The 13958-nt window shown below is 45.1% G+C and overlaps 1 protein-coding gene across 5 annotated transcripts in view; it reads left to right on the top strand.

Moving 5' to 3' along the window:
* LOC126249890 (beta-glucuronidase-like) overlaps positions 1-13958 on the top strand; it is a 469370-nt gene that overhangs the window by 332514 nt on the left and 122898 nt on the right. For all 5 annotated transcript variants that reach the window (XM_049951515.1, XM_049951516.1, XM_049951514.1 and 2 more), the window contains one exon: positions 9713-9915. In XM_049951515.1, coding sequence (XP_049807472.1) covers positions 9718-9915 — 198 coding nt within the window. In that variant the 5' untranslated portion in view covers positions 9713-9717. The remainder of the gene's footprint in view (positions 1-9712; positions 9916-13958) is intronic.

Below are 13958 nucleotides of genomic sequence, written 5' to 3' on the forward strand. Positions count from 1 at the left end.
GCAGCAATGCAGGCTGCTATTCTCCCATGGAGACGATCGTAGAGATGCTGGATGTAGTCCTGTGGAACGGCTTGCCATGCCATTTCCACCTGGCGCCTCAGTTGGACCAGCGTTCGTGCTGGACGTGCAGACCGCGTGAGACGACGCTTCATCCAGTCCCAAACATGCTCAATGGGGGACATCCGGAGATCTTGCTGGCCAGGGTAGTTGACTTACACCTTCTAGAGCACGTTGGGTGGCACGGGATACATGCGGACGTGCATTGTCCTGTTGGAACAGCAAGTTCCCTTGCCGGTCTAGGAATGGTAGAACGATGGGTTCGATGACGGTTTGGATGTACCGTGCACTATTCAGTGTCCCCTCGACGATCACCAGTGGTGTACGGCCAGTGTAGGAGATCGCTCCCCACACCATGAAGCCGGGTGTTGGCCCTGTGTGCCTCGGTCGTATGCAGTCCTGATTGTGGCGCTCACCTGCACGGCGCCAAACACGCATACGACCATCATTGGCACCAAGGCAGAAGCGACTCTCATCGCTGAAGACGACACGTCTACATTCGTCCCTCCATTCACGCCTGTCGCGACACCACTGGAGGCGGGCTGCACGATGTTGGGGCGTGAGCGGAAGACGGCGTAACGGTGTGCGGGACCGTAGCCCAGCTTCATGGAGACGGTTGCGAATGGTCCTCGGCGATACCCCAGGAGCAACAGTGTCCCTAATTTGCTGGGAAGTGGCGGTGCGGTCCCCTACGGCACTGCGTAGGATCCTACGGTCTTGGCGTGCGTCGCTGCGGTCCGGTCCCAGGTCGACGGGCACGTGCACCTTCCGCCGACCACTGGCGACAACATCGATGTACTGTGGAGACCTCACGCCCCACGTGTTGAGCAATTCGGCGGTACGTCCACCCGGCCTCCCGCATGCCCACTATACGCCCTCGCTCAAAGTCCGTCAACTGCACATACGGTTCACGTCCACGCTGTCGCGGCATGCTACCAGTGTTAAAGACTGCGATGGAGCTCCGTATGCCACGGCAAACTGGCTGACACTGACGGCGGCGGTGCACAAATGCTGCGCAGCTAGCGCCATTCGACGGCCAACACCGCGGTTCCTGGTGTGTCAGCTGTGCCGTGCGTGTGATCATTGCTTGTACAGCCCTCTCGCAGTGTCCGGAGCAAGTATGGTGGGTCTGACACACCGGTGTCAATGTGTTCTTTTTTCCATTTCCAGGAGTGTAGTTATCTTTCCACTGAACTAAAAACTTTCATATAGCAGATATCGATCTCTCTAAACACCATAGCACTTTGTGGTGTTTTAGGCACTGCAAGTAATAGGTGCTTGATCCGTAAGATCCCTAGAGTGTGTCCATATCGCTTTAGGTATTCCCGAACGTAAAAAACCTTACGATTTCTCTCGATCGCAACCTTGCTCACAGACTGAGCAGGAAGTCCCCAGTATTTTCTTTGCTCTGTGAGTATCCGTGTTAATAACCACGTCCGATAAACAGTTTTAGCTGTTGTCGGCTGCTTGTTCGGCAGGCGCGTTAAAGGTAGTGAAAAAACGCATAATAGTAGTATTTGATCGAGTCAGATGGGGCTATCGACGAGGAGGAAATTTTCCAAGATTAATCTTCCGTCAGTATTCACATTTAACCGTAAGATTGTCACCGTTCGTTACGGACGAAAACAGTTATTTTCAGCCGCTGTTATTGAGTAAAGAACTGCTGTTGTGGTCTTCATTCCCAAGACTGTCTTGATGCCGCTCTCCGCGCTACTCCATCCTGTGCAACACTTGTCTCCGAATAACTACTGCAACCTACATATGTTTGAACAGAGTCACACACAATTCTCAAGAAAGGAAATAGGAGGAACGTCGAGTTGATTTTGGGACATACACGGTGTTAGAACATTTTGAACTGAGAAACAGCCGACACGGATTTCGAAAATATCGCTCTTTTGGAACTTAACTAACTCTTTCTTACGAAGTAATGAGTGCTATCTACAGGGAATGTCAAATTGATCACATATTTTTAGATTTCCGGAAGACATCTGACACTGATCTTCACAAGTGACATGTAATAACAGTGAGTGTCTATAGAGTATCCCCTGCGCGACTGGATTCGTCAGTTCCTTTCAGAAATATCGCAGTTCGTATTAAATGGTGGAAAGTTATCGAGTAAAACAGAAGTGATTTCTGGCGTTCCCCAAGATAGTGTTACAGACCTCTGCTGTTCCTTATCTACATAAACTATTTAGGAGACAATCTGAGCAGTCGTCTTAGACTGTTTGCAGATGATGTTATCGTTTACCATGTACTAAAATCAGATGATCAAAACCAATTGCAAAATTATTTAGACATGGTATCTGTATTGCGAACAGTGGCAACCGACTCAAAATAATGGTAAGTTTGAAGTCATCCAAAGGAATCTGCTAAATTTCGGTAATAGGATAAAACACACTAATCTGAAGACTGTAAATTCAACTAAATATTTATGGAGTACCATTACGAATAACTTAAATTGGAACGATCACATAGATAACATGTTTCTGTCCCAGTCCGATAATTCCTCTGTGTTGCGTCATTTGTTATTCTTAGTGTATTTTGTTGACGTATGGATTGAGAATATGCAGTTCTAAATTGCACGAATGTATTAGTGTGTGAATTTGTCCGGAGCACGTACCAAAAGTTGTATTGGTAATTAAAGGGTAGGGTAAAGTGTTTTGTGTGGTTCTTGGGCAAGGTACCATTTGTATACCCAGCATATCGTCTTAGTGTGACTATCCTCCAGTATAGGGTCAAAGTGTGAATATTACACATTTCCTCGTGCTTAGGCAAAAGGAGCAAATCGGTTGGTTCTTTTTGCTGGTCTACAGTAAGTTTGATGGGACTTACGGGCGCAGTATTAGCTAATAGGCGGGTTCTCGGGAAACCGCAAGGAAAGAGCTTTTTTACTACATTTTCACCATTATCAACGGACCAAAACCTAGCCGAGGATTTCAAGACGCTTATGGGCAGAAAATGACTACATTTTTTGCGATATGTTCCTAAGATACTGATCTGGAACAGTTCTTAAAATATCCTTGATATCTTTACCCGTTTTCGATACGCAGAGGCTCGAAGTTACCATACCTGTTCACATAAAATATGTGACAGGCGAAAACGTAGTTTATAAAGTGACATAACACGGAAAAATATGCTGTAAAAGTGCATCGAATATCATATGGGAACCTCATGTTGTAGTACTAAAGCACATGCATAATTTTCGCACATAAAGTCCGTTGTGAGCTGTAAAATTAGTTTTGCGTTATTTCAATTTCACATACGTAAACTACCTAAATTCCACTGACCAATATTTTTCTTTTCATGTGAGTTACATGCCCTTTTGCAGCAGGGGAAAGGAGAGAACCAGTGCACAAATACTCCTATTGGAATATGTTCCTGTTTATTTAAGACACTGACTGAAAAGTGGGATATCAGCTGTCTCATTCTACCTTCTTCAGCATCTTTAAAAAATGTTCCAAAAATTTTGAGATGCGACCATATTCGCGCTCTTTGCAGCTGTGTGAACACAACAGCCCTAATAGGGCACGTTTTGTTCATGCAAACGAACAGAGAAAAACATTCTGCGATGCGATAAGAAATGTTACACATTACACAATATTTTTAAATTAACTTCTACGATACTCACGTATAAGTGATAAAGTGAATTATATTGCGAAACTACGTAGCTTGTATTTTGAACAGTGACATGGAGATCACTAATGCTGAATTTTTCTATAAGAAACAGTTAGCTTACTGTGAAGTATAATCTCGTACCAAAAGAGACTCCCAATTATACTGTGTGTGTCGTACATTTAAACTTTCGGTTTATAGGCACGTACATATTTTACTAGTTGTTTCCAGCCAATACTTTCTTGGTCCCCAACCTCCATAGCTGACCGTCTTCCCAGACCCCTCATGGAGATTCCCCAAGTCCATAGCTTCCATGACACCAGTGGCCGACCTCGTTTTCTCGTACCCTGAGGCCGGCCGCTGGTGGCCGAGCGGTTCTGGCGCTACAGTCTGGAACCGCGCGACCGCTACGGTCGCAGGTTCGAATCCTGCCTCGGGCATGGATGTGTGTGTTGTTCTTAGGTTGGTTAGGTGTAAGTAGTTCTAAGTTCTAGGGGACTTATGACCTCAGCAGTTGAGTCCCATAGTGCTCAGAGCCATTTGAACCATTTTCTTCGTACCTTGAGGTTGTTCAAATCTGTGTGAAATCTTATGGGATTTAACTGCTAAGGTCATCAGTCCCTAAGCTTACACACTATTTAACCTAAATCATCCTAAGGACAAACACACACACCCATGGCCGAGGGAGGACTCGAACCTCCGCCGGGACCAGCCGCACAGTCGACGACTGCAGCGGCCGAGACCGCTCGGCTAGTCCCGCGCGGCACCCTGAGGTTTCCATCTCCATACCGTCTTTGACATTAACGTAAAATCTCTTCTTCTCAGTAGCATGTTTCCTTCCATTTACATCATTTAGATAATTTCTTCCTTTCTGAAATGGCCTAAATCAAGAGATTTCAGCACTTAATCTCTACTAATCCATTTCCGTGACTGAAAGGCTTACTAAGCAGAAGATTTTAAAGTGTTTTCAGGGTGATTGCTTCATCTTTTCTTTTCACATTCCTCAACCAAGGAAGGTTATATGTTAAATTATTTTCGCTGTTATTGAAGTGGTACTGTGAGTACGCTTCAGAAATAACCCAGATAATGGACATGTAGAAGGAAAGAAAGTTTTTTTTCGATTACTTTTCAATGTGTCACACTTCCTCGCCCTCTCTTTACCTTTACAGTACGTACGAGGGCATGCTGTGTGAATTTGTTGGGCTTCGAAAGGTGAAGGGCTGTCCAAAAGGATTGTCAGTAGATGCGGTAGGTCTCTTAAAAGAGAAGCTAGGGAAGCTAAACACTAAAGACAGGGATTGCTTGTGGGACTTCAGAAAGGTCGGTTCTGAAGCTTGTAGAGTGTGGAGGTTGGCCTTCAGCCAGTAGGAACGTGGCAGTTCGAACAACGGCCGGGGTGGCCGGTCCGTAGCGTGGCGGATAGAGCGGTAGCCGGGACGTTCTGAGGAGAGGACGCACTGCGGAGACGCTCCGTGTGGAAGGAGGTAAGATGTGCAATGCGGTATGTCGTGGTAGACACAGTTCGCGAACCAACTTCTTTCTGTGGCTCGTTTCACGAGAGTAATTGAAAATTATGTGCTCAAGCATCTCTGTGGGTAACTTCCCAGCTCTGTGCCGTCGCGCTTGTGCATTAATTTGTGTAGTAGCGGCATTCCGCGTAGTGCTTCGCGGTGTGCTTCAGCGTGGCGATCCACGGAAGGGTTCTGCCGCCCTGGTGTGTGCTGATGAATTCCCATCAGCCTCCCTATAGTATGACCACTGAAAATCTGATAATACGAGACCAATCAGCTATTTCAATACTTGTCAGCACCGATAACAGTATGGACAGTGATTCCAGATTATGTTCAATTATAACGTCTAAATTTGTAATAAAATTTCAGTCACTTGGAATTTTCAGATCGTTATCTCTCGTCTCCCAGAGCTCCATGATTGTAAGAATAAGAACCCCCTTATTACATTAGTAAATAATGCCAAATCAACTAGCATTCTCCCTCTCCTTTCTTGATAAGCCAGTAGGAATGCGGGCATAGACCTGAGAAAAATCTATCGCTTACAGTCCCCCTTACGGAGTGCCTTGGTTTTGTGTGTGTCTTGTTACCCGATTGGTGCACTAGTGTTTCATCAATAATTAAAAATCACGGTCGTACTCTCACAAAATATTATCTCGCACATTCAACCACAGCATCCAGTAGGGGAGATGAGAATACTGTGTCGTACTAGTGTATGAGCACCAAACAACCAAGAAAGCAGCGCCAGCGAGCAACGCAAACATGAAAGACAGTTAACGCACATTATGCAGTAAAAAATGTAAATGCCGTGTGGCTGGGGCCTCCCGTCGGGTAGACCGTCCGCCTGGTGCAAGTCTTTCGACATGATGCCACTTCGGTGACTTGCGTGTCGATGGGGATGAAATGATGATGATAAAGACAACACCCAGTCCCTGAGCGTACAAAATCTCCGACCCAGCCGGGAATCGAACACTGGCCGTTAGGTATGACATTCCGTCGCGCTGACCAGTCAGCTACCAGGGGCAGACACATTGTGCAGTTATAGTCAGTGTATTTCAGCTCTAAACTGACCTGATTCGTACTTCTTTTCGTCTTCTGTGCAAAAGTGTGAGTGCGAATGATGAGAGAGAGAGAGAGAGAGAGAGAGAGAGAGAGAGAGAGAGAGAGAGAGAGAGCTTGATTTCTCATTTTTATTGCCTACATTTCTGATCCATGTATACATATGATTTCTACTATTGTTTTAAAAATTGTACTTTCTAGTTTTGTTTGTGAAGTTATTACTGCAAAGGATTAATGTCGAGTAACACATTTCCCTAGTCCAGTCTTGTTGTTGTTGTTGTTGTTGTTGTTGTCTTCAGTCCTGAGACAGGTTTGATGCAGCTCTCCATGATACTCTATCCTGTGCAAGTTTCTTCATCTCCCAGTAACTACTGCAACCTACATCCTTCTGAATCTGCTTAGTGTATTCATCTCTTGGTCTCCCTCTACGATTTTTACCCTCCACGCCGCTCTCCAATGCTAAATTTGTGATCCATACATGCCTCAGAACATGTCCTACCAACCGGTCCCTTCTTCTTGTCAAGTTGTGCCACAAACTCCTCCCCAATTCTATTCAATACCTCCTCATTAGTTATTTGATCTACCCATCTAACCTTCTGCATTCTTCTGTAGCACCACATTTCGAAAGCTTTTATTCTCATCTTGTCCAAACTATTTATCGTCCATGTTTCACTTCCATAAATGGCTACACTCCATACAAATACTTCCAGAAACGACTTCCTGACACTTAAATCTCATTTTTGAGACGTTTGTATTCCAATCTTACTTTTCATGTATTATACATTATTTCCAATCTTAGCTGTAATTGCATGTAGGTATTTAAAAGAAGAAAAACATCAACTACTAAAATTCCCAGCATTTAAATCGGGCCGATCGTAAACAAAAAAGTGTTCAAATGTGTGTGAAATCTTACGGGACTTAACTGCTAAGGTCATCAGACCATAAGCTTGCACACTACTTAACCTAAATTATTCTAAGGAGAAACACACACACACCCATGCCCGAGGGAGGACTCGAACCTCCGCCGGGACCAGCCGCACAGTCCATGGCTGCAGCCCCAAGACCGCTCGGCTAATCCCGCGCGGCGATCGTAAACACCCACTATCATATATGTTCTGTTAATTTTAAAGCTCTGTCATCTTTTTCAAGTCAGTTCCTCAGCATATAAAGTAGTTAATACCTTCGGCAATAAATAAAGTTAGTTAAAGCCAGAATGTCACTAAGAAGTGGTAAATTATCATCATTTTGGGTTTGGAAGCTCCTATTTGTATTTTAGTGCTGATGAATTAAATGTGAATTTTTAAAATCCTCCTCCCGCAAAACACAATGTATTTCTTTGTCTATTTACTCAGAAGTGTTTCGACGCTTACATGTCGTCTTCAGTGACTATCGATTTGTTTCTGTAAGAAAATTGTATTCAATGTTAATCATTGTTTCTCTATTTCAGGTCTAACTCAATAAAATGTTCTTATTTTGTTTTGATTGCTCACCTGTAGCTACATTAATAGTGAAGATTGATTTGTACCTTTAGCCTGCTTTTACCTCTTTTTACGGCTTGACAGCGTGTCATCTCCAAAGTAGCCGAATGATTTTTCTTAGAAAATTGTTATTTTAAATACACTACTGGCCATTAAAATTGCTACACAAAGAAGAAATGCAGATGATAAACGGGTATTCATTGGACAAATATATTATACTAGAACTGATATGTGATTACATTTTCACACAATTTTGGTGCATAGATCCAGAGAAATCAGTACCCAGAACAACCACCTGTGGCCGTAATAACGGCCTTGATACGCCTGGGCATTGAGTCAAACAGAGCTTGGATGGCGTGTACAGGTACAGCTGCCCATGCAGCTTCAACACGATACCACAGTTCATCAAGATTAGTGACTGGCGTATTGTGACGAGCCAGTTGCTCGGCGACCATTGACCAGACGTTTTCAATTGGTGAGAGATCTGGAGAATGTGCTGGCCAGGGCAGCATTCGAAGATTTTCTGCATCCAGAAAGGCCTGTACAGGACCTGCAACATGCGATCGTGCGTTATCTTGCTGAAATGTAGGGTTTTGCAGGGATCGAATGAAGGGTAGAGTCGTGGGTCGTAACACATCTGAAATGTAACGTCCACTGTTCAAAGTGCCGTCTGTGTGAACAACAGGTGACCGAGACGTGTAACCAATGGCACCCCATACCATCACGTCGGGTGATACGCTAATATGGCGATGACGAATACATACTTTCAATGTTCGTTGACTGCGATGTCGCGAAACACGGATGCGACCATCATGATGCTGTAAACGGAACCTGGATTCATCCGAAAAAATGACGTTTTGCCACTCGTGCACCCAGGTTGGTCGTTGAGTACACCATCGCAGGCGCTACTGTCTGTGATGCAGAGTCAAGGGTAACCGCAGTCATGGTCTCCGAGCTGATGGTCCATGCTGCTGTAAACGTCGCCGAACTGTTCGTGCAGATGGTTGTTGTCTTGCAAACGTCCCCACTTGTCGACTCAGGAATCGAGACGTGGCTGCACGATCCGTTACAGCCATGCGGATAAGATGCCTGTCATCTCGACTGCTAGTGATACGAGGCCGTTAGGATCCAGCACGGCGTTCCGTATTACCCTCCTGAACCCACCGATTCCATATTCTGCTAACAATCATTGGATCTCGACCAACGCGAGCAGCAATATCGCGATACGATAAACCGCAATCGCGATAGGCTACAATCCGAGCTTTATCAAAGTCTGAAACGTGATGGTACGCATTTCTCCTCCTTACACGAGGCATCACAACAACGTTTCACCAGGCAACGCCGGTCAACGGCTGTTTGTGTATGAGAAATCGGTTGGAAACTTTCCTCGTGTCAGCACATTGTAGGTGTCGCCACCGGCGCCAACCTTATGTGAATGATCTGAAAAGCTAATCATTTGCATATCACAGCATCTTCTTCCTGTCGGTAAATTTCCCATCTGTAGCACGTCATCTTCGTGGTGTAGCAATTTTAATGGCCAGTAGTGTACTTTTGTAAGAGTAGCAGTGGCACATGTTCATACGTAGGTTTTAATTTACGAAAACGATATTTGGGAAAAATTACGCCAGTGTGTGTGTGTGTGTGTGTGTGTGTGTGTGTGTGTGTGTGTGTGTGTGTGTGTGGGAGGGGGGGGGGAGGGGATGAGTTGAGAAACAACTGTCTTTGTTGGATCACTGAGAATGTTTCATACACTATGCTTTCAGAAGTGTCTTTGTAAAATTCACTAAATGCTGGAAACAGTGTCTTATAGGTATGTGTTGTGTAATCGTGTAAAACTTAACTTTATTGTTTTCTGCATGCGGAAGTGCTCCTCTATTGTAAGTGTTTTGTAGAGACTGTTCCAGCGCTATTGGGTGTTAGTTTCTATCTACTAGACGATTACCAGGTATGCAGTCGCTTGCATGCTAGTGAGACCCCAGTGAACCCGTCTCGTTGCAGGCAGCATGTCTGTGGTGACGGCGATGCTGATGGTGGCCGTGGTGCTGTCGGCGACCCGCGGCGAGGTGTCTCTGGGCGGCATGCTCTACCCCAGGGAGTCCGAGTCCCGCGAGGTGCGCTCGCTCGACGGCGTCTGGGACTTCCGGCTCTCCGACAACCTGCAGGGCTACTGGGAGCGCTGGTACGAGCACGACCTGCGCTCCGTGAGTAACTTCTCAACTCGGCTGCCTAGTTGTGCTTTGTACCGAAAGGCGTGAGAATACTGCCGAATACGTTTCCACGTGTCTACATGTGCAGTTTCAAAACCGGATCGGTACCTCTTGGAAGTATTGTTTTCCCTATTCTGTCCAGATGCAGCACATACCAAGACGAAAAACTAAAGAATTAAATTCTACGAGATGTGTTCCGAAAGCAACGGGAATCCTGTAATTTCGCATGTTGTTTTAGTCCAATTTATGAGATTTCCTCGTTGTGTTGGTAAAACATTTAACAGTATCTACTATCGGATATTTAGTCTGTTGTAACCTGTATCAAAGACCGCAAATGCTTTTTAGTTTTGGGCGATTATTTATTTTGACCGTTGCACATTTTATAGAAAACGCTGCTTTGGCCAAGATTGCAATATAAAAAACATAGGTTACTAGTTTCAACCGCTTAAATGGTCATCTTAGTACCTGGCAACTGTTACACAGTTGAGTCAGAAATATTTTGGAGTAGAGCAGCTCTGACCAGAAATAATTATGCAAAAGCTGTGAACCACACACACCAAGATACAAACATGTAGTGCTTAAATCCAGAGAATAAGTAAGAAACTTTGTCATTACAGAGTCAACATCCATTAAGAAGTGTCACTGTAAAACAAAATAAATTTACATGGGTAAGATGCAAAGCCATTGGTACGAAACTACGTGCAGAACGTGCCCTACGCTCGTATTTGCGACATACGAATGTGAAACAGTGTATAAGCATCCTTATCGTATGTCCTCAGAGAAACCTGTGAGCCCATGTACAAAGTGTCAGTCGGTTTGTTTACTGTTTTCATCCAGTTAACTTTGACTGTCTTTGTGCTCAGGCACGACGGCTATATATACGACAACGATTCTCGTGCACTGGTTCACATACGTATGTTGTAAATATGACTGTAAGGTACGTTCCTCGCTATAAACTTGTTGCAAGTAGTTTCATGCTATTTGCTTTCGATCTTATCCATGTAAATTTATTTTATTTTACAGAGACATTTCGTTATGGATGTTAACACAAGGATGACAAAACATCTTACATGTTCCCTCGATTTACACACAGCATGTTTGTATTCTGCGATGAACTCTTCATAGCTTTTGCGTAATTATTTCTGGTCAATATTTTGGTTCGCAGAATTTCTGACTTGAAATCTTGTAACAGTTTTCAGATCTGATGAGGACCTTTTAAGCGGTTGAAACTAGTAAACATGTTCTCTGTATTGCTATGTTGGCCAAATAACGAATTGTCACAAAATCTTAAACAGCAAAGTTCACAGATCGGCATCTCGACTCTGTCAGGTAATTATATTTATTTTCTCTAAAAATGGATCACAATCTATACTAAATTTTGCCTTAATAACGGAATAAAGTATAGCAAAGTTATAGAAATGGTAAACATTACAATCACTGAGTCTGCTATGACTAAAACAAAAGGTTTACGAGTGGTATAAGCATTTCGAAGCCGGCCTTGAAGACGTTGAAGATGATGAGCGCCCTGATTGCTCCAGGACATCAGCAACCGATGGAGAAAGTGAAAGAAAGAATAGTGAACGATCGCCGAATCACAAACAGGGCTCAGGCACTGTATTTAAAAAAAAAAATTGGTTACGAAACGTGTGACAGCAAAGTTGTTCCAAAATTATTAAATTTCTAACAAAAACATCGCCGAATGCAAGTTGCTGAGGGATCGCTAGATGAAGTCAACAGCGATGCAGAACTTACGAAACGTGTCATAACAGGTGATGAAACATGGGTTTACGGATATGATGTAGAAATATTAGGGCCCACAAGGAAACTTCCCAGACACGGCCAACCGATTCGGCTCATATTTCTCAAGTCTCCTGTGTACAACTTGAAATGAATATATTTTGGCTCGACAAGCGTTCGATTTTAAGAAAACGAGTTCACGACGCGCTATCGACACAAAATTCAGGGGATCAATAGGTAATTGCAAACTGAGCATTCATCGTCGTCATACGCTGCATATGGGGTCCTGCAAATGCATGTTTTCCTAGAAACCGAGGAAAGAAACGTTTACGACTGCCGCTTATGTGCCCATAACATGAAGGCTACTTTTCGGAAGCGCCACTGGTGATGCGACTAGGCCATATGGCTTGGAAGCGGAGAAACTGTGTTCAACTGCACGATGCATTCTGCAGTTTTCTCATTCGTGTTTCTTTCCGCTTCTAAATTGGTAGGAATAGAGAGTTACTAAGGTGAGTAAATCAATGAGGAACAATAACAAGATAGTGAAATAAATTTCACGGACGACTGGATTAGTAAGGAACTAAAATTATGAGCCTTGTCATATGAAAACAATTCCGAGTAAGATTGCTGCGAAGACAAGCATTTGACGTATGTTAGCGCATAAGGGAGAAAAACGAACCCTTGTCGCAGTAGGTAGTACACAAAAATAACGCATTTGTTCAGGGCGTAATGTTCCATCACAGCGCCTGGAAAATTGTTGCCTACAGTTTTCCTATACTTATAATTAACGATTAATTTGGTGATCGGAGTATAGAAGGGGTGAATCACTTAACTGATTCGTTAATACATGTTTGTCACTTGTTCAAAATCCGGGAAATACGGAGATTCACTTTACAAAACATTTTTTTTTCTGTATTGTGATTTTAAAACCTGTACAACAGGCAGGCTGGCAGCAGCATTCTACGCTGCTCTTCAGCCGTAGAATAGACAATGATAAAAAATACAGAAGGAATACACAGAATTTACATAATGGCGGGTAATAAAACAGTAGACACATAAATACAAAACCAGGGAGCCGTTCACACTCGACGATAATCCACACTACAAACTGTTGACACGACGCACTAACATTGATGATGTCGATGGCACATGTAAACGATGTAGTGTGGTGGTGAACACTAAACACAAAACGACGGCACACACGAGAAACGGATGGCGATGATCTCCGACGCGCGAATTTTCACGTAGTGTGCGCGAGTCCGGGGACCTGCCAAGAGGGGGAGAAGGGGGAGGGGGAGGGAGATGGGAGTGCAAAGATACCAATGGCAGAGGAGATGGGAGGAGGAGCTGAGGGACGGGGGTAGGGGAAGCCCGGGGGAGGAGTGGGAAGAAAGGGAAGAGGGAGGGAGGGAGGAGAGGAGGGAGGGAGGGTGCCCAAAGGAAAAAACACAGGAAGTGGGAGGGGAGGATAAAAGTTGATAGGAGGGGTAGATGGAGGGGAGGAGGGCATCATCAGGGAGGGGGAGCTGGCGGAAGCCACCTTGGGAGAGGGTAAGGATGGTGGAGAGATGGAGACCGGGTGGGACGTGGGAATACAGGCATGGCAGCGGGCGGGGGTGAGAGAGGATGGGTGAGACAAGCAGGTGAGGAGGATCGAGTTTACGGGAGGTGTAGAGGATCTGTATCCGTTCGAGGAAAAGGAGGAAGTGAGGAAACGAAATTAGGTCATACAGGATCCGCATGGGGAAGGGGAGACGGATGCGATATTCGAGGCGGAGTGCATGGCGTTCAAGGATCTGAAGGGATTTATAAAAGGTAGGGGGGGGGGTGGACATCCTGGCCGTATGGGCGTAACAGAGGATAGGGTGGATGAGGATTTATAGGTGTGGAGTATGGTGGAGGGGTCCAGACCCCACTACGGCCGGAAAGGAGTTTCAGGAGACGGAGTCGAGAGTGTGCCTTGGCTTGGATTGTCCGGAGATGGGGGGGTCCAGGAGAGGCGACGGTCGAGGGTGACGCCAAGGTACTTAAGGGTGGGGGTGAGGGCGATAGGATGGCCATAGATGGTTAGATAGAAATCGAGGAGGCGGAAGGAAGGGGTGGTTTTGTCTACAATGATCGCCTGGGTTTCGGAGGGATTGACCTTGAGCAACCACTGGTTGCACCAAGCGGTGAATCAGTCAAGATGGAATTGGAGAAGGTGTTGGGAACGCTGCAGGGTGGGGGCGAGGGCAAGGAAGGCGGTGTCCTCGGCAAACTGGAGAAGGTGGACGGGGGGTGACGGCGGCGGCATGTCCGCC

The sequence above is a fragment of the Schistocerca nitens genome, chromosome 1, assembly GCF_023898315.1.
Source record: "Schistocerca nitens isolate TAMUIC-IGC-003100 chromosome 1, iqSchNite1.1, whole genome shotgun sequence".
Lineage (NCBI taxonomy): Eukaryota > Metazoa > Arthropoda > Insecta > Orthoptera > Acrididae > Schistocerca > Schistocerca nitens.